Consider the following 20,195-nt stretch of genomic DNA (forward strand, 5'->3'; position numbering starts at 1 on the left):
TTTAAATTAAAAACCAAAAATGTAAAAATAACATTTTCCACCTTTGTTTCACCATTTTTTTCCCGATTAAAAAACTTTTTTTTTTTTGTTGCTATTGAACGCTTTATCAATTTTTAGGTCAACAATGCCGATGCAAAGAGTTTGATACCCGACTTAAATAACGATGACGAATTTAGCTTTAGAATGAGATGTCTCGTGACGGAACCAAAGCGGAGCCCCGGGTGATCATTTTTCTTTGTTTCATCTCAAATCTCGGTTGACTTGTATGCAAAGTACGAGGGCGTATTTGGGGCCACACAAAGAAAGAAAAAAATGTAATATTCAGACTTATAATAATGTAATTGTAAGAGAAATGATGTTTGTTTTTTTTCTTCAATATGAAAGATTTATTTTTGGAATCATGGGTGTGAACAGAGCTGATATTTTTGATAGGGCGTAAATCTTCAAGCCATTCATTAGTGGCAAAAAATGACATCTCCTACAGATTAGTTTGTGTATATCACGGTGGCTTGTATTTACTGGACAAAAAATGAGTGCAATTGGAGGTGAATGTGTTCAAAAGAAAGAATAAAACTTTTTTTGTAATCAATTTCAACAGTATTTTTGTGTGGATTGATTGACTTCAATTTTTTATTATTTGCATTTTCACCCACATTGGGGAAATGATAGGCTTTAAGTTTTCAGGTGTTTTGGAACTTATTGTTTGTCATTGGCGAGGAAACGAGTCCGATTCATTTAAACTGGGAGGATTGACTGAATGCTCATCTGTCACTGCTATTGACGACGCTAGCCGTCCAATCCATCTTCGCCCCTCCCAGTCAAAATGGATTGGACGTCTAGCACCGTCAATGGCAGCCAATGATTTTTTTTTTTTTTTTTTTACATGAAAGTAAGAAATGTTTTAAAATTTCTATCTTTCCATTCCAACAATAATTTACAGGAAAAATAAGGCATATTTTATAGATGGTTTGAATTGCCATTAATTACGATTAATTCATTTTTAAGCTGTGATTAACCGCTCACTCTAAGTTTGGCCACAACTGCCTCCCGTAATCCCACACGCTGATGTTTACATTCTCCGCGCGGCAATGCAGGACAAAATGCAGCCACCCACGATGAGTGAGGATGATGACCCAGGACTGCTTCATGGCAAATTCCGTTTTAAAAAGCTGCCTAAGGGAAATCTGGATAAAACCAAAGTTGTGTGCACATACTGCTGTAATGAACTGTCCTTTGATCGAAGCTCAACCAGCCTAAAGTACCACCTTCGGGAAAAGCATATCTTCGCTAGTGTTAGCAATGACGCTAACACCGCAAACACAAGCCGCAGTCATCTAGCTACACTGGCAGAATTCTAAATAGATTTCTAAAGAATGGAAAAAAGATATGAACTTTTTTATTTTCCTGCTGAAAGAAGAGTCTAATACAACAATAGAAGAGAATTTTCTGTGGGCCTTGCAAAATCAGTCAAAATCCAGTAAAACAGCCGGGAGCGAAGGGGGTAACACCAGTGAAAATGGCTGGGAGTGAATGAGTTAATACCCTTGATAAAGGACACTTGCTCGGTTAAGAGGTCAAGGGCCACTGCTCGAGCACCACCTGGTGTCTATGTGTGCACGCCAGTGGTAGCAGGGATTGCCTGTGTTGGGGTGTGTGTGCGTGCTTGTGTGTGTTTAGAGGGCGTGGGGTTACCTCCCCCAAGGCCCGAGGCATACACCTCCAGCATTGATCATTTTCGGGTTGGAAGTTTAAGTGGTAACATGAGCGTAGGAGATTTGAGCATCAGACAAGCCGATTTGCTAATGCAGGTATGAAGGATTATGACAATTTCTTTTTTGCTTTTGGACGTTTTGGGGCTTCTTTTAAAAAGCTATTTGCAATTTTATTATTTCAATCTTTTTGCCTAACTTTCCTTGTACGTTCATTGTTATTACTATTTGTGTTGTTATTATTATTATTTTTTTAAATTATTATTGCTTTGTGTGTCTGCATTCTCGGCGTTGTTGATGCGATTTGGACTACGCTGGCAGTTTCGGGACAGAATCCGAGACGTCCTTCCTGAACTTCCCGCTGGACACGACCGCTACCTGCTCCGCTGGCTCCGAGGTCAGTCTCGCACACGCCTGGACTTTGATTGCAAATAAGATAAGAAGGGAATTGAGAGGGACAATCCAACAAAACTCCCTTTAACTCTTTCAGTGCCATACACCATTGTAGACGTCCATTCACGTGCCTAAGACAGGACATTTCGCTGTTTTATTCATTTATCATTCAATGTTATTTAAAAAAAAAAAAACATTTGAAATAAACTGATTGCAATTTTTTTACTTGAACACCAGAACAAAGTGCAATTTTTTGGTCGGGGCTATATCATGCTTTTATTGGTTATTTTTAATGTTCATGTGTTTTTGATGAGAAATGAGCATGAGAAATTTGATGAGACAAAAATAGCAAAAAGGGCGTGCCAAACCTCATGATTTGATTTTAATGGGTAAAGTTTCTTCCAATTTAGAAGTGGCAATAGCAACTAAATTCTGTGTATTTATTAGTTTAGAGACACGAACGCGTCATGTCCTTCAGCAGCATGCTATGGTTTTAAGGGGTTCCTTGTTTTTTTAGGCTCCAGACATACTTGTTTTTTGGTCCAACATGGCCCTTTCAATATTTTGGGTTGCCGACCCCTGCCCAAGGCCTACAATCCCATTCGCCTCTCTCAGTCAAAAGGGATTGGATGTCGTTCATGGGAGCCAATGAATGAAGAAGGGGGGGGGGGGGTTATTATTTAGATAATATTGTTTTTACCTTTTTTTAATTTAGAAAAAAGCAAAATGTCAAGAGAAAATTTGTTTTATTTACAAATTCAAATTATTTTTTATATTATTTCGAGCAACTCGAGTAACTCGAGTTTAAAAACTGGTCCGAGTAATTTTATTCGCCTCGAGGAATCGTTTAATTTCGCCAGCTCTAAGCGCCACGTTTTGCCCGGACTACTTTTAATGAGGGAGAACGCCCTGATATCTCGTGCCAAAAAAAAACATTAGTTGCTAAAAACGTCTACATGATGCTACGGTAGTAACAGGTAGCGTCTGATAGATATCTATGTAGAATTAGATGCAAAATGACAGACTGGGCGGCATTAGTAAACAGCCACCATCTTAAAGCAGTACATTGTCACCGCTAATAAATAAGATGTCGCTCACTGTCACTCGCTCACGTAACGTTAGCCCTGCAGAGGGCTAGGTTTCTATGAAGGTAGATTTGTGTCTTTATTATTCAATAATTAAAAAAAAAAAGTCGCTTCAATAAAAATATATATTCCCCCCCCAAAAAAGTCACTTCAATTAAAAAAAAAAAAGTGTTTGAATACAAAAATGAATTTGAAACTCAAAAAAATGTAACTGAAAACTATTTTTCTTAGAATTTTTTCTTTTGAAGTCAAGATTTTTTTGGGGGGGATTGAAACAACTTTTTTTGATTGAAGTAATGTAGTTTTGCATTTGGGCCTTTATTATTTAATCAAAAAATAAGTTGCTTCAAACAACAGCAACAAAATTCAAAAGAAAAATCACTTCATTCAAAAATTTTAAAAAATTCAATCATGGAAAAAAAGTTATTGAATGCGATAAAATATTTGAGCCTCAGAATTTTGCATTTGAACACTTAATTTTTCATTGAAACTGTTTTCTTTCATTGAAGCAATTTTTTGTCTGAGCCATATTATGGGTAGGACATTTGTGTCTAAATCATTCAATCCCAGAAAAAGTTGCTTCTATCAAAAAAAATATATATATTTTCAATCAAAGAAAAAATCTTTTTCAAAAATAAATTGCCCTTCCCTAAAAAAAGATTTTTTTTTCTTGAAAATATTTTTTTTTATTAGGAATATATATGTGTGTGTATATATATATATATATATATATATATATATATTACACTGTGGGGAGAACAAGTATTTGATACACTGCCAATGGGTTTTCTAAATACTGTTTTATTCCCATACACTTGAAATGGATTGGATGTCTGTTGTCGTCACACTGCCTGCCACCATTTGCTGCTTGGCTTTGACTTTGTGGTGTTTGTCAAAGGGCCAAAGGGGAAAAGCTCCAAAAAGCAAATACGTACACTATTGAGCACAAATAAAGCTGCTTTTCCCTACATTTGACGTCACAGTTTCTGAGTCAATGATTATTCCTGTTTGCAATATTAAAGAAAATGACAAAGAAAATATTGTAGTGCAGCAGCATCTTTATCGCAATATCAATCCAGGGATCAGTTCAGTTGCAAACAAAACATCAACTAAATTGCAATGTAGAACAAAAGTAAAATGTAGGCCTAGCCCACTATACTGTATATGTGCAATAGAGGTTAGATCGAGCATGAAAAATCCAGCCTGACCCGACACGGCCAGCTGGTACTGAAGCCCGATCATTTAACTAGGTCTGCAGGCCCAGCCCGAAACACCCGATTTTTTTTCTTACATTTTTTTGGGAGTGACGCGGAAAAAAAAAACGCAGCAGCAACAATTTATTTTCATTTCTTCCAGTTGGCATAAAAAACGCAAGTTTTCTTAATGTTTAAATAGTCTACATTTTTATGATCATTATAAAAGCATTTACAAAACGAAATAACACTGGGAAAGTTTAATATAAATTTTTTTTAAAAAACATAGGTTTTGCAGACACACAGAGGAGAAGATTCAAAAGGATCACATTTCTGTTGCCTTTGTGTGCATAAATAAGAGTGTCCTTCGTAACGAATTCTCAGTTGGCAGAAAAAAAACGCAAGTTTTCTTAATGTTTAAATAGTCTACATATTTTTATGCTCATTATAAAAGCATTTACACGACGAAATAACGCTGGGAAAGTTTAACATAAAAAAAAAACATAGGTTTTGCAGACACACAGAGGAGAAGATTCAAAAGGATCACATTTCTGTTCCCTTTGTGTGCATAAATAAAAGTGTCCTTCGTAATGAATTCTCAGTTGGCAGAAAAAACGCAAGTTTTCTTAATGTTTGAATAGTCTACATATTTTTATGATCATTATAAAAGCATTTGCACAAGGAAATAACGCTGAGAAAGTTTAATACAAAAGAAACATGCGGGCCACGGCGTTCATGTGCGTTTTTTTTTTTTATATATATATAATTTATTAGTCTGGTGCGTCGGCTGACCCGACCCAACCGGAACTTGAATGCTTAACGGGTCGGGTCGGGCCCTAACCTCTAAGAGATAGGACATAACATAACAATGGCTGAAGCGGAGAAAGAGGGAGCGAAAAAGATTATTGACGCACCTAAGACATTGAAAGCAGACATCTGGAGACATTTTGGCTTCTACAAGGTTGGTGGGAAACTTGACCAGAGTTATGCGGTGTGTAAAAAATGAAACATGAGGATAATAATACAAATGGGGAAACCAAATCCGTTGCATCACCGGAATTGCGCAGGGAAGATTTTTCAACGTCCTTATATATTTTAAAATGCGCTGAATCAATTCGGCTTGTTGCCCGCTTGGATCAAATCATCCATGCCCCGCATCGGGATGCATCGCCGCATCGATTATTGTTGACATCACTAGTAACTAGTTACTTTTACTATAGAGTAATTCAGTTATTAACTCAGTTACTTTTTGGAAGAAGTAGTGAGTAACTATAACTAATTTTTTTAAAGTAACGTGCCCAATACTGCTGATAATCTACCTCGGACTAGGGCTCCATGTACAATTTCTCCTCGTGCGGCATCACTCATGATGAAAAAAGTCAGGGCTCAGCCAAGAACTACACGGCAGGAGCTGCTCAATAACCTGAAGAAAGCTGGATGCACAGTTTCAAATGATACTTGTCAGTAGAGCACTATGGTGCTCAGAGGGTTCCCCTGTTGAAGCCAGTACATGTGAAGGCCTATCTGAAGTTTGCCAAGGACCATCTGAATGATGCAGAGGGGTCATGGGAGAAGATCATGTGGTCAGATGAGACCAAAGTAGAGCTTTTTTTGTGGAAACCTTACTCGTCATGTGAAAGAAGAAGAAGGTTGAGTACAATCCCAATAACACCATCCCCACTGTGAAGTATGGGGGTGGAAACCTTTTCGGCAAAGGGGAAATGCATCTATGATTGAAATTTCAGACCTCTGTCTATCTTTTAAGTGGGTGAACTTGCAAAATCACAAGGGGTGCAAAAACTTCTCCTCCTCACTGTATATATTGTATTTCTTTGATTTGGGCAGTCCTGGTACACCATGTTGACTTTGTTTTATTGTGATGATTTTCTAGAACTGTTTGTCTTAGTTTGTTTTTTTTTTTCTTCTGGATTCCAGCCCGCAACTTCAACATTCCCAAAGCTGAAGCGATGATTAGGAAGGTAAGCGAGAGAAGGTATCGACCCTTTTTGGAGGGTTTTCAGCTGACTTGTGTTTATGCGCAGCACGTGGACTTCAGGAAGGACATGAAAGTGGACAGTCTGATCGAGGACTGGATGCCTCCGGAGGTTAGTGACAGCGGCTCGCCCCCTTCGGTCTAGTGACGCGGCAAATGCGGCGCTGCGTTCAGGTGATCGCGCGCTACCTCTCGGGGGGCATGTGCGGCCACGACAAGGAGGGCAGTCCCATCTGGTACGACCTGGTGGGCCCGCTGGACCCCAAAGGCCTTCTGATGTCGGCTAGCAAGCAGGACTTGATGAGGACTAAGATCAGGAACATCGAGATGCTGCAGAGGGAATGTCGAGAGCAGTCCCGCAAGGTTTTTGCCCCAGTTGTCTCTCTTTTATGCTTGCTTTTTAGGCACATTTTTTCTTTTCCTCTCATGAACCTTGCAGCCCTTTTCTGTGACGTTCGTTCTTTTATTTCTTTCCCTGTCATATTTTGTCATCCTTTCACATGTCCTTCCCTCCCTCCTTTCTTCCTAACATCCTTCCTTCTTTCTTATCTTTCATTCCTTGTGTTTCTTATCATGTCCTTTTTGCACTCTTGTCGATAGCAATAGTACAACACAGAGGGACCCAGACGAGGATCCGAGGTCACCATATCAGAAGTCAACAAAAGGTTCCCGAGAAATAAATGACAATGCTTAGTTAAACATTCACTCTTTTGAAGGCTCTTGCGGGGCAGGTCGTGGGCTGGAAGAAGGGTGTGTTTGGGGATTTGTTTAGGATTAATGTCTGTTTGTGGATTGGACAGGAGGATTCGGGAGTTACGAAGGTTATGGATTTTGCCACCTCAGTGTCAAAGGGGCTCATGGAGTCTTGTCAGTCGTGTTATTAGTTGGATATCGGGCGCTTTCCGGTGTTCCTTGTGTTGGGACAGGGTGTCCCGCCATTTGTTCTGGACTGTCCGGGAGAACTGATTGCGAGAGTTGGTAGTGCAGACGTGGGCTTGTAGATGTCAGCGTCAATCTTGCTCAGTCGGGGGCATGACGCACACGTTGGGCTTCCGTGATAAGAAGGCGTCATGTATCTCTTATGCCCTATATTCTGCTTGTTTTCCTTAAACTATGGTATGAGTGCGATTTATTTTATATTGGGTGTGTTAGAGTAATATAAACAGTCAAACAGTACATACGAGAAATGATACTATTCCCCCGATTGATTATATTAAGTGTGTTAGAATAATGCAAACAGTTAAACGGTGCCGACGAGAAAGGTACCATTTCCTTCATTACTTATGCGCCATTCCTATTCTTCTTACGTCCCTTCTTCCTGTCCATCTTTCCTTGTTTCCTCTACTTGTTCTTCCTTCTCTTGTCTTTTTTCCTTTCTTGTGTTTCCTATCATGTCCTTTCTTCTTAGGCCTCCTATGTTCTTTGCTCCTCTTTGCTCCATTTTTTGTGCTAGGGTTGCAATCTCCACAAGCCTTGATAGTTGTAGTGTTTCTCGTCAAAACCTTTTTCTTCCGCGGTGGCAGTTGGGAATCAACGTGGAGTCCATCACGCTGATCTACGACTGCGAGGGCCTGGGCTTCAAGCACATGTGGAAGCCTGCCATCGAGACTTACGGCGAGGTTTGTCCTTTGTCGGTCGTCTCCTTTGACCCGTCTGACGGACGTGCCGGCTTGTCGCAGATCCTCACCATGTTCGAGGACAACTACCCAGAAGCGCTCAAGAGGGTTTTTCTCATAAAAGGTATGTTGGAGGTTTGTCGACGGACGCACTTTTACTGACCTTTGCCATCATCCTCACAGCTCCCAAACTCTTTCCCGTCGCCTACAACTTGATCAAGCACTTCCTGTGCGAAGAGACGCGAAGCAAGCTGATCGTCCTAGGGGGTGAGGCTGTGTTTTTATGCGTGCTCGTTTGTGCCAGGTTAACCCAGGCCAGCAGGGCCGAGAATGAAAAGTGCTATTTGCCATGTGGCAAAATGGATTTTGCCATGTGGTATTTTTTTTTTTTTTTTTGCCAGGTGGCAAAATTCATTTTGCCACGTGGCATTTGTTCTGCCATGTGGCAAAATGTATTTTGAAATGTGCCATTTTTTTGTCACGTGGCAAAATGTATTTTTACGTGGCATTTATTTTGCCGTGTGGCAAAATGGATTTTGCCATGTGGAATTTTTTTTTTGCCGTGTGGCAAATGGATTTTGCCATGTGGCAAAATGTATTTTGACATGTGGCATTTTTTGGCCATGTGGCAAAATGGATTTTTCTATGTGGCATTTTTATGTCATGTGGCAAAATATATTTTGACGTGGCCTTTTTTTTTGGCCTACCTGGAAAAAAATGGATTTTTCTATGTGGCATTTTTTTGACATGTGGCAAAATGTTTTTTGCCATGTGGCAAAATTGATTTTGACATGTGGCATTTTTTTGTCATGTGACAAAATGGATTTTGACATGTGGCATTTTTTTTTTTGCCATGTGGCAAAATGTATTCTGACATGTGGCATTTTTTTGCCATGTGGCAAAATGTATTCTGACATGTGGCATTTTTTTGCCATGTGGCAAAATGTATTCTGACATGTGGCATTTTTTTGCCATGTGGCTTTTTTTTTTTTTTTTTTTTTGCCATGGGGCATTTTTTTGGCATGTGGCAAAATGGATTTTGGTTTGCGGCATTTTTTTAGGTGGGGGGGAATTTGGCTTTTTTGGGGAGTAAATGGCATTTTTGCAGGCCATGCATGTCCATGCCATTGACAGCTATGCACGTGTAAATTTTCCATTCATATCAAGGCAAGGCAAGGCAAATTTATTTATATAGCACAATTCAACACAAGGCAATTCAAAGTGCTTTACATCACATGCTGTGATTTTTGACCATACACTTACCTTTACAGCGTATTGACATTCAACTGGCACCCATATAAGGCTATGCCATTGCTTCGTAGCGAGATTAAAACAATGATGACATTATGCAGTCTGCTCTCTGTCACCTTTTTTCTCATTCTGAATCTTCCTCCTCCATTGGGCTGAATTCTAAATCTGCTGAAATCGCTACTCATCATCACCCAGATGGAGGCGCCAGAGTGCTATAATGACTGGAGGAACTAAACGACAGATTTAAAGACTCATTTCTCATCATCTGCGCTTTGCCAAATTGTTGTATATAGTCGAATCATCTCAAAATACGATTTTGATTCACAAAATAATGCTATTTAAGATTTTTTTTATGGTGTCACATGCACTTTTAACCAAGTCCAATACTTTTAGACTTTTAGATCGTTATTATAAGGTACTTAAAGGGTTCATTTCGACTTACGTGGAAATTCGGTTTACGTCACGAGTGTAGGAACCGAACTTGCTCGTAACTCGGGGACTACCTGTTTTTGAAAAGTGAACCAGGAGCGATGGTCATTATTTTGTATTGGGCAAACACCAAATCCAACAAATAACAAGTGAGGTGTCACTGTTCGGCTAGGTAACTGGCAAGAAGTCCTTCGTCAACACGTGGACGCTTCGCAGCTTCCGGGGGTATACGGTGGAACGCGGACCGACCCGGACGGTGACCCTCGCTGCAGAACCATGGTGAGCGCTGCCTCCGCCATGATTTCACTTGGAATGTGACGCCGTCCGTCTGCCCGCAGATCAACTACGGTGGCACGGTGCCCCGGTCTTTCTACGTCCAGAATTCCATCAAGGTCCAGTACGACGCGGTGGCGACCGTCGGCCGTGGCAGCGTCATGCGGCTGGAGTATCGTGTGGTCGCCCCCCGCAGCCTATTGAGGTCCGTCGTCTCTGTGTAAAGATAGCTGCAAAAATTCCTGAAACCCCATCGACGCGGCGCCCTCTCAGGTGGCAGTTCGCCAGCGAAGGGTCCGACATCGGCTTCGGCGTGTACAGGCGTGTGGAGGGGGAGACGGACGACGTGTCACCAGTGCTTCCCAGTCAGCGCTACAACGCCCACCTGGTGCCAGAAGACAACGCCATCACCTGTCCGGAACCTGGAGTGTGTGAGTGTGGCGTGCAAATGCAAACAAATCAACACAAACGCACAGTCTCTTTATTTGGAATGTCCTCATTTCATGAACCATATTCATATATTTGGGGGGAAAAAACTTGACGCAACATAAAATTATTGGTTATACTGTATACAAGGAAGTGTACTCTATACCAGGGGTTCCCAACCTATTCCACTAAGGCACACTGTGGGTGCAGGATTTCATTCTTACCAAACAAGATGACAACACTTTTTCCCCAATCTGGTGTTTTACAAGTGCAATCAGTTGATTGCAGTCAGGTGTGGCTTGTTTTAGCAGAAGCCTCATTGGTTCAACTGTCTCTGCTGGATCGGCTGGAACAAAAACCAGGACCCACAGTGTGCCTTGAGGACTGGGTTGAAAACCCCTGCTCTATACCACTGTTTTTCAACCTTTTCTGGGTCACGGCAAATTGGAAAAACTGTCGTGGCACTTTCTGTACAGTATATTTAACTGGAAACTGCAATTTCTGAAGAAATTACTATGGGGCTTTGCTGTGTGGAGATACAGATCTTAGCCCTGCCCAGGTTGGTTTGGGGACATTTCGGGGACAATATCAGGTGACTTCCTGTTGATTTGGCAACATTTGGTGGTCGTGGTGTTATAACCAGGCGTCCTGGTTATAACAGGTCACTTCCTGTTGATTTGGCAACATTTCGGGGACATGTCCAGGTCATTTGGGGGACATGTTCTGGTCATATCAGGTCCTTTGGGGACATGTTCCGGTCATATCAGGTCATTTGGGGACAGTTGTGGGACACGTCCTGGTCATATCAGGTCATTTGAGGGACATGTGCGTCTCATATCAGGTCATTTGGCGGCATTTGGGGGACATGTCCTGGTCATATCAGGTCATTTGGGGACAGTTGGGGGACATGTCCTGATCATATCAGGTCCTTTGGGGGACATTCCCTGGTCATATCAGGTCATTTGGGGGACGTGCTGGTCATACTTTGGGGACATATGGGGACGTCCTGGTCATATCAGGACATTTGGGGGACATGTCCTGGTCATGTCAGGTCATTTTGGGACAGTTGGGGGACATGTCCTGATCCTATCAGGTCATTTGGGGGGCATGTCCTGGTCATATCAGGTCATTTGGGGGACATGTGCTGGTCATATCCGGTCATTTGGGGACATATGGGGGACATGTCTTGGTCATATCAGGTCATTTGGGTACATTTGGGGGACATGTACTGGTCATATCAGGTCACTTGGGGACATTTGGGGGACATGTGCTGGTCCTATCCGGTCATTTGGGGACTTTTAGGGGACATGTCCTGGTCATACCAGGTCATTTGGGGGACATGTCCTGGTCATATCAAGTCATTTGGGGGACATGTCCTGGTCATATCAAGTCATTTGGGGACATTTGGGCCACATGTCCTGGTCATATCAGGTCATATTTTGGGTACATTTGGGGAACATGTACTGGTCATATCAGGTCATTTAGGGACACTTGGGGGACATGTGCTGGTCCTATCCGGTCATTTAGGGACTTTTGGGGGACATGTCCTGGTCATATCAGGTCATTTGGGGACATTTAATAATTTATGAGTATTTGTACTTACTCAGTGTGAAACTTGACCCTGTTTAGATGAATACAAAGCCGATATCCTGGCAGGAATCTTCTTCAACAGCTCTGTCTCTCTGTTTTTATTTTTGTAATAGCAGTTTGGCTTGAAAAGCTCCAAATTATCGGACACGGGGATTTTAGCAATGTCGCCGAGCATCTCGCTGAAAATCCCTTTGCATGCAGGCAGTATTAATGTCCCCGCCACAGTGTGGGACTTTTTCGATTAGCTACAAGTTCAGCAACAAGGTAACCGGTTTTGAGGGCTTTCTCATTTACCTTTGTAGTTTTTCTAAAAATGACCTGTTTCTGTGTTTTCATTAAGGTGAACAAAATAGTCCATAGCCCTGAGGCTGTTAAAGACATTGCTTAAGTCCTTCTGTCTGATAATTCTGAGCTTTTCAAGCCTAACTGCTATAAAAATGAAAACAGAGACTGAGAGAATAGCTTTGTGTGTGAATTTCTTCAGTTCCTGCCAGGGTATCGGCTTTGTGTTCATCTAAACAAGCTCAGTTGTTTCACACAAACGAAGTATAAAGATGAAGAAATTATTTTACAATTAAATATACTGTACAGAAAGTAATTTTAAAACATTTTTGGTTTGTGACGTGCCGCGAGATTTTTTCCAATGTAAAGACGTGCCGTGACTCAGAAAAGGTTGAAAAACGCCGATTCATTTACTTCAATCAGTTAGGAGACATCCAATCTATTTGAAGTGGGAGGTGTGGCGACATTTGCCCTCCCACTTGAAACGGCTCGGTTATGTACCAATGACAAACGTCGATCTTATACGGTAGTTACATCAATTAAATAAATGGTATTATCTGTCTTTTGGCGCAGACGTCTTGTGTTTCGACAACAGCTACAGCATCCTGCGGTCCAAGCGGGTCAGCTACACGGTGGAAGTGCTTCCCGCGTCACCCTGACGACCACACTGAGCTCCAAAGAGGATGCAAAATAGAAATGGACATCTTTGTGTAAATATTGATAATGTCATCGTAAGTCCTTGATGTCTGAATTTTACATTTAACAAATATAGTATGCATTAAAAACATTGGGATTACACTAATAAATACATAAATTAACTTCCAAAGGTGGATCAGTCCAGAGAAGGGTCATCTGACTCTAATCAGCATATCTTTTGTGAGCATTGCGGTCCTCATTAGTCATTCCCATTCACACTTGCAATTGCTCCAATTAGGTCATTGAGTGTTTGCAGGGCAAGACATTATGATTTGGGGCTGTTTTGCTGCCTCAGGGCCTGGTTAACTTGAAATCATTAATGGAGGAATGAATTCAAAAGTTTTGCAGGAAAACCTGAGGCCGTCTGTCAGACAGTTGAAGCTTACAAGAGGATGGATGCGGCAACAAGACAATGATCAAAAACACAGATGTAACTCAACTTCAGGTTTCAGAAGAACAAACGAGACGTTCTGGAGTGGCCAAGTCAAAGTCCAGACTTGAACCCCATTGAGATGCTGTGGCATGACCTAAAGACAGCGATTCATGCCAGAAATCCCAGGAATCTGACTGAACTACAGCAGTTTTGTAGAGAAGAATGGGTCAAGATTTGTCCTGATCGATGTGCCTGACTGATCTGTAGCTACAGGAAGCGTCTGGTTGAAGTTATTGCTGCCAAAGGGGGGCCACAAAATATTAAATGTGAAGTTTCACTTACTTTTCCCGCTTCTGTCATTGTTTTCATACTATCCTCATTAAAATATGTTAACCTCTAAATGTTTGTGTTGTTTTAGTGAAAGCAGACAGTTTTTTCATCTGTGTGATTTTGATGAAGATCAGATCACATTTGATGGTGATTTTATGCAGAAATGTGACAAATTCCAAAAGGTTCAGATACTTTTTCATACCACTGTGTACGCGACCTTGACTCGCCTAGCAACGATTGCTAATAGAGGTGTGCAAAATTTCCAATTCTTAGACTATTCGCGATTCGGCCATGGAAGATTCGAGAACAATTCACAAACATCCAAATTCCGATTATTGAAATATGCCAAGTAAAGCGGAAGTACAACACACTCGGCGCGGCGCGCGGTCTTCGGGGCGCAACGGGGAAGAACGCAGCGAGAGTAGCTAAACATCATGCTTCTCATTACCCGGCCCCTCGGGTAATGCCAATGCTCAACTCACGGCTCTAGCTCAACTCATGCCACGAGATTAAAAAAAAAACCAACAACATACCTGACTGCTGCCGAAAAGCTGCTATAAAGTACGTCATCCACATAACGTAATGGTAGATATAATTTATATGGGACTAGATGCACCATTGATTCGGTAGCGTGAGCAGCACATCTACAAAAAGCTAGATGCGGGCGTTAGTAAACGGCCGCCATCTTAAAGCAGTACACTTCCCTGCTAGGCTGTTGTAGCGAACCTTCCAAGCAAACCTAATTAACTTTTTATCTAAAATACTCCTAAATCGGTAAAATATTGACTTGAATCTATCTTTTAAAATAGTTTTAAAACTTTCACATGTCGAAAGTAGACAAAAGGGAAATTATGGAATAACAGGAGCAATTTTAACAACTTTAACAGTTGATTCACAACATTAAATTAATTGAATGTAGTTTAAAGCTGCTGTTACAGAATGGGGACTGGAGTTTTTTATTTACTGTTATTTTTGTATATTTGTTTACTGCTATATGTTAACTTGATACTGAAATAGTAGTTTGGTTTAGCCTGAGAGGATTTTTGAACAATTTTGGAACTAATGTACAAAACATTTAAATAAAAAAAAAAAAAGGAGCGGGGGGGGGGGGGGCGTGGGGGGGGGGGTGCATCAATAATCGTTTTATAATCGAATCGGAGCCTCTGAATCTTAATCGTAATCGAATCGTTAGGTGCCCAGCTCTAATTGCTAACATCATGAATATTAATGAGCAAAAGTGACGCTATTGACTAAATGTGCGCGTGTACACGGCGAATATGTGATGCTTCACTTACTTATTTTCCCCCTTCTGTCATTGCTCACATACTATCCTCATTAAAATATGAAAACCTATATATGTTTGTGTGGTTTTAGTTAAAGCGGACACTGTTTTTTCATCTGTGTGATTTTGACAAAGATCAGATCACATTTGATGTTGATTTTATGCAGAAATGTGAGAAATTCCAAAAGGTTCAGATACTTTTTCATACCACCATATTTATTCAGACAGGCTTATTCTTCGTCATGTTCTTACCTGTAAGTTTGTATCCGAACTTTTTATCTTGTACGGTGACCATGAGTGTCCTGAAAGGTGCTGAGAAATAAAATGTATTATTATTAATCAAAAATTAAAATTAAGAAATCCTGACAAAAAAAAAAGAAAGAAAGAAAAAGAAATTGAAGAAAATATAGAAAATTAATTTTAAGAAATTTATTTTTTAACACAAAAAATAAATAATCATGAATTAATTTCCCCTTTTTTTTTTTATTTCCACAAAAATGTTTTTTTGTTGTTGTTTTTGTTTATTTTCCATATTTAGACTTTTGTTTAAAAATTTTATTTTTATTTTTTTTATTAACATTTATAAAACTCATTTTTAGCAGCATTTTTTTTCAACTGAATCTTCTCTATTTGGCATTTGTCTTCATGAGTACTACTTTTTTGTATTTATGTATTCCTGCAATGCTTTATATATATTTGTTAAATGTGAACTCAGGCATCAAGGGGTCAATATGCATAAATAACATATGGGGTCAGATTATGAGACTAATCTGACCCCATAATAACAGCACTCCAAAATTCTCTAATGTCAGCATTGGTCATGAAACAATGACATTCTAAAAGCAATAAACTAAATCAGCCACTAGAGGGTGCTATCAGCTCGATTACGTAAGAGAAGCGCAGCTTCTCTACACTGACATTAAGTATTATGACCCATCCTTGCTGGGGAATGATGCTGCATTATAGGGGGTCCACGTGACGTTACGTAATGAGACAAGGGGTGACGCAGCGTGTTTACTCGTGAAACCTGAAAATAGGACGCTATGCTTAGATATTGTAGTAAAAACGTGTGACCTTCTGTGACCTGTGCGTTGTGTTAAAAATCAAAATCGTGACTGACAAGAAATATGTTTCTTTACATTTGGCACCAAAGATGCCATGAAAAATGGTAATTGTTTTGAAATTATCTTTACAATTGATTGATAGTCTGGAATGATAAAATGTATGATTGCTAAAGCGACATCTATAGTGGCTAAAATGTGTTTTAATGAGGGAGGAAATTAATTGATAATAGATATAGCTATTTTTTTTTTTTAAAAAATGTTTTTTTTCCAACCTGTCATGTTCATCTGCTCAGACATAGAAAATAGGAATCAGAGTCCTTAAGGTCAAAATTTATTTTAACTCTTTCAGTGCCAGTGAAGATAGTAGATGTCCAATCATGTGCAGAGCAAGAACGATGCATAGACTTCATAATTATTGACAGGTCACATCCGTCACACACTGTGCCACGCCTTCAAATAGGGGGCCCGCCGACATCCAGCATCAAGAGGAGTTATTCTCAAACACATAAAGCAATGTAACGCCGGATTTAGGTTGAAAAAGTACAACGCTGTACCGCATACAAACAGGAAGGATTAACTCAGGAGTGATTTGTTCGAAGATTCAAGGTAATTATTATATTTTTCGTACCATGCTTGCATTTTGAAACGTTGTGGGAAAAAAAATCAATGGGAGAAATTAGCCGCTAATAGTTTGCAATATTTACATAAAATAAATGCTAAATGCATGTTTTTTTGCTGTTAACCAGGAATCGAGACTTGTTTTACATCCATTTCTATAAAGAATTCAGGGATTTAAGCATTTATTCACAAACACACGCACGCAGTGATGTAACGCCGGATTTAGGTTGAAAAAGTACGAAAGCTGTACCGCATACAAACAGGAAGGACTAACTCAGGAGTGATTTGTTCGAGGATTCAAAGTAATTATTATATTTTTCATACCATACTTGCATTTTGAAACGTTGTGAAAAAAAAAAATTAATGGGAGAAATTAGCCGCTAATAGTTTGCAATATTTACATAAAATAAATGCTAAATGCATGTTTTTTTGCTGTTAACCAGGAATCGAGACTTGTTTTACATCCATTTCTATAAAGAATTCAGGGATTTAAGCATTTATTCACAAGAATTTTCAATGGAAAAAGCTTTGTTTTCATAAGGCAGCCGCTACATTTGCTTACTGACTAGCATCATAGTTCGCAATATTTAGGTAAAATAAATGCCAACTGCACGTTTTTTGGGGTTTTAACCATGCTTGCATTTTGAGACGTTGTGAAAAAAATCAATGGGACAAATTAGCCGCTAATAGTTTGCAATATTTACATAAAGTAAATGCTAAATGCACTTTTTTTTTGCTTTTAACCAAGATTCGATACCGTTTTACGTCCATATCTATAAAGAATTCAGAGATTTATTCACAAGAATTTTCAACGAAAAAAGCTCTTTGTCCGTGATTCCACTCTGTCAGCTTTGACAGCCTCACCAATAATGCAGAACACCTATTTATCGGCCCTGCACCCCGTCAATACATTATGAAGTCTATGCATATATATATATATATATATATATATATATATGTGTATATATAACTGCTGGGAAAAAAATACATAGTTGTTTGAAAGCTATCCCCTATTCATCGGCCCCGTGCTCCAGGTCCCGTCAATAATTATAAAGTCTATGAACGATGTTAGTTTAATTTCACTGAAATGAACTCACTAGTACATGTCCAATTCATTTGAGTGGGAGGGTTGGGAAGAAATGCATGAATGTTCACTGCCATCCATCCCACCTTAAAAGGATTGGACGTCTAGCGCCGTGCGTGGCAGCCAATAAATTTGAAAACAACAACAGCAACTTGTTCTTTTTAAGCTTTAAAAAAAAAAAGATACTGGGTTTAGTATATTAAATACATAATAGGAGATTAGAGTAGTTTGAAACAATGTCACGTGACATGATGCTGGCGTCACATTTGACGTCAATGTGACTAATGTGACTAGATTCGGTTCTAGTCATAAATGTACACATGTGATTAGGCTCGCGGGAGGTCATAGCATCCGTACGTCTCGGCTCACCTGGAAGGGACCGAAGGGAGGAGCGGTGTCCTCGGGGGCGTGGCCTGCAGGACATGAGAAATGACGTCACCGCCGCCCGTCGAGCGAGCAGTCAAACAAACATGGCGAGAGAATGGAGCGGCCAACAGGGTTACATCGTCACTGTCCTCCTCTTCCTGTGCAGCGCCGACGGAGCTCGCTCGGAAGCGGCGACGGCGACGGCCGGTGCGGGACGAGGCGGCGACCGCACCGCCAGCGCCGCCGCCGCCGCCGCCACTCAGGTGCTTGGCATGCGGCTGGAGACGAGCGACAAGCCGGCCAGCACCGGGGACGACGGAGTGCTGCAGGTGACCGAGGACAGCTCCGTGCAGCTCCGCTTCTACGGCCTGCGGCTGCATCCCGGAGCTTGGACGCTCATCCGCTTCGCCGAGCTGGAGGATGACGACGACGAGCAAACCGACGCCGCCGCCGACGACGAGGCCACCTGCTCGGACTTCACCAAGGACATCGCGGTCGGGACCTTCATGAACGTCAGCGGCCGGGCCACGTCGGGGCTCCTGCGCGTGCACGTCAAGCCTCTGCGCAAGAGCGAGCCCAGCAGCCTCTACGCGCTGTGCACGCGCCCGGAGAACGGCGGCTGGCGGACGCTGGGCGACCGCGACGGGCGCCTGCTGGTCGTGGAAGAGAAGAAGTCGCTTCTGCCGCTCTGGCTGCAGGTCAGTCCAAAACGTCTCCTTTTTTCTTCCCTCCGCCTACTCCGATACCGTCTCTCACGCGCGCGCTTCTGGCACGCACGCAGGTGATCCTGATCTCCTGCCTGCTGGTGCTATCGGGCATGTTCAGCGGGCTGAACTTGGGCCTGATGGCGCTGGACCCCATGGAGCTGCGCATCGTGCAGAGCTGCGGCACGGACAAGGAGAAGAAGTACGCCCGGAAGATCGAGCCCATCCGCAGCAAGGGCAACTACCTGCTGTGCTCGCTGCTCCTGGGCAACGTGCTGGTCAACACCACGCTGACCATCCTGCTGGACGACCTGATCGGATCGGGCCTGGGGGCCGTGGTGGCCTCCACCGTCGGCATAGTCATCTTCGGCGAGATCGTGCCCCAGGCGCTGTGCTCGCGCCACGGGTTGGCGGTGGGCGCCAACACCATCGCGCTCACCAAGTTCTTCATGTTCCTCACCTTCCCGCTCTCGTGGCCCGTCAGCAAGATCCTGGACGTGCTGCTGGGCCAGGAGATCGGGACCGTCTACAACCGCGAGAAGCTGGTGGAGATGCTCAAGGTCACCGAGCCCTACAACGACCTGGACAAGGAGGAGCTCAACATGATCCAGGGCGCGCTGGAGCTGCGCACCAAGACGGTGGAGGATGTCATGACGCCGCTCACAGACTGCTTCATGATCCAGGTCGGTGACAAGCACTTCCGTTTAATAGAAAGCTCCCATATATGTTGGATCAACATTCCGCTGTCGATCTTATATCGCTGAATCAACGTCAATTTTGCATCCTAAATTACCGTATTCGGCCGAATATAAGACGGCCCTGATTATAAGACGACCCCCTCCTTTTCAAGACTCAAGTTTGAAAAAAAGACTTTTTGAACACCAAATGAATAACAATATATTTGAGAGAAAAAGCATGCCTCATTCAAATCTTAATATCTGAACATTTAAATATGTAAACTACAGTGGCGCCACCAGGGGGTGGCCATGGCCACCCCTATAAATTGGTTGGCCACCCCGCTTGCCAGTGTATCGTTAGATTGTTGTAGCATCAGTTGTGCATTTCATCCCAAATGAATGCATTCATTTTGTTTTGTTAAATGTAGGGCTGTCAAATTTATCACGTTAACGGGCAGTAGGTTTTTTTTTTTTTTTTTTTAAGTAATCACTTGAAAATATTTATCGCAATTAACGCATTTGTGGTACGACTCCTTCACTCATTGCCGCAAAAAGCCTAAAATGGCGCCGTTTTACTTATGTACAGAGATAAGAGGCAGAGTGGAGTAGGTACAAGGATTCATTGGGGCCTTGCTTTTAATTGGCAAAAGCTTTGTCATCTCTCCCACAGCAACTATAAATATTGTGGGAAGCGACATGGGGAAGAATGACAGGAGTTGATCTTTTTCTTAACACCCAGTAGTGTACCCAACGCAGAGCAG

The 20,195-nt window shown here is 41.7% G+C and overlaps 2 protein-coding genes and 1 long non-coding RNA gene across 8 annotated transcripts in view; 2 read left to right on the top strand and 1 right to left on the bottom strand.

Annotated features, from left to right (window-relative positions):
* Window positions 1-131: 131 nt before the first annotated feature.
* Window positions 132-14,689, top strand: sec14l7 (SEC14-like lipid binding 7). Of its 4 annotated transcripts, XM_057819646.1 has the most exons (12): window positions 132-1,808; window positions 2,031-2,106; window positions 6,316-6,359; window positions 6,423-6,485; window positions 6,548-6,736; window positions 7,897-7,992; window positions 8,053-8,113; window positions 8,173-8,256; window positions 9,842-9,948; window positions 10,008-10,147; window positions 10,216-10,373; window positions 12,814-14,689. In XM_057819646.1, exons 1-12 carry the CDS (start codon window positions 1,761-1,763, stop codon window positions 12,897-12,899), a joined length of 1,152 nt encoding a protein of 383 aa, XP_057675629.1. In that variant the 5' UTR covers window positions 132-1,760; the 3' UTR covers window positions 12,900-14,689. The 4 variants fall into 4 exon arrangements, with proteins under 4 accessions (XP_057675629.1, XP_057675627.1, XP_057675628.1 ...); XM_057819644.1 differs by having other exon boundaries at window positions 7,897-8,113; XM_057819645.1 differs by having other exon boundaries at window positions 10,216-12,820.
* Window positions 3,946-18,580, bottom strand: LOC130905887 (uncharacterized). The gene is made up of 3 exons (XR_009061159.1): window positions 18,057-18,580; window positions 15,174-15,233; window positions 3,946-12,907 (listed from the first exon to the last, which is right to left on the bottom strand). It is a non-coding gene; the product is annotated as an uncharacterized LOC130905887 (long non-coding RNA).
* Window positions 18,075-20,195, top strand: part of LOC130905873 (metal transporter CNNM4) — a 51,488-nt gene continuing 49,367 nt past the window's right edge. For 2 of the 3 annotated variants that reach the window (XM_057819625.1, XM_057819627.1), the window contains exons 1-2: window positions 18,101-18,751; window positions 18,835-19,440. In XM_057819625.1, coding sequence (XP_057675608.1) covers window positions 18,110-18,751; window positions 18,835-19,440 — 1,248 coding nt within the window. In that variant the 5' untranslated portion in view covers window positions 18,101-18,109. Of the gene's footprint in view, window positions 18,752-18,834; window positions 19,441-20,195 lie in introns of all 3 variants that reach the window. The other variant, XM_057819626.1, reaches the window with a different exon arrangement.

Source organism: Corythoichthys intestinalis, chromosome 17 (genome assembly GCF_030265065.1).
Source record: "Corythoichthys intestinalis isolate RoL2023-P3 chromosome 17, ASM3026506v1, whole genome shotgun sequence".
Taxonomy (NCBI): domain Eukaryota; kingdom Metazoa; phylum Chordata; class Actinopteri; order Syngnathiformes; family Syngnathidae; genus Corythoichthys; species Corythoichthys intestinalis.

Bases quoted from the DNA above. Each gene is read 5' to 3' on its own strand.
- sec14l7 (XM_057819643.1), top strand. From the start codon at position 1,761: ATGAGCGTAGGAGATTTGAGCATCAGACAAGCCGATTTGCTAATGCAG. The intron at 1,809-2,030 runs GTATGAAGGATT...CTACGCTGGCAG, and splicing joins AAGCCGATTTGCTAATGCAG to TTTCGGGACAGAATCCGAGA. The intron at 9,949-10,007 runs GTGAGCGCTGCC...GTCTGCCCGCAG, and splicing joins ACCCTCGCTGCAGAACCATG to ATCAACTACGGTGGCACGGT.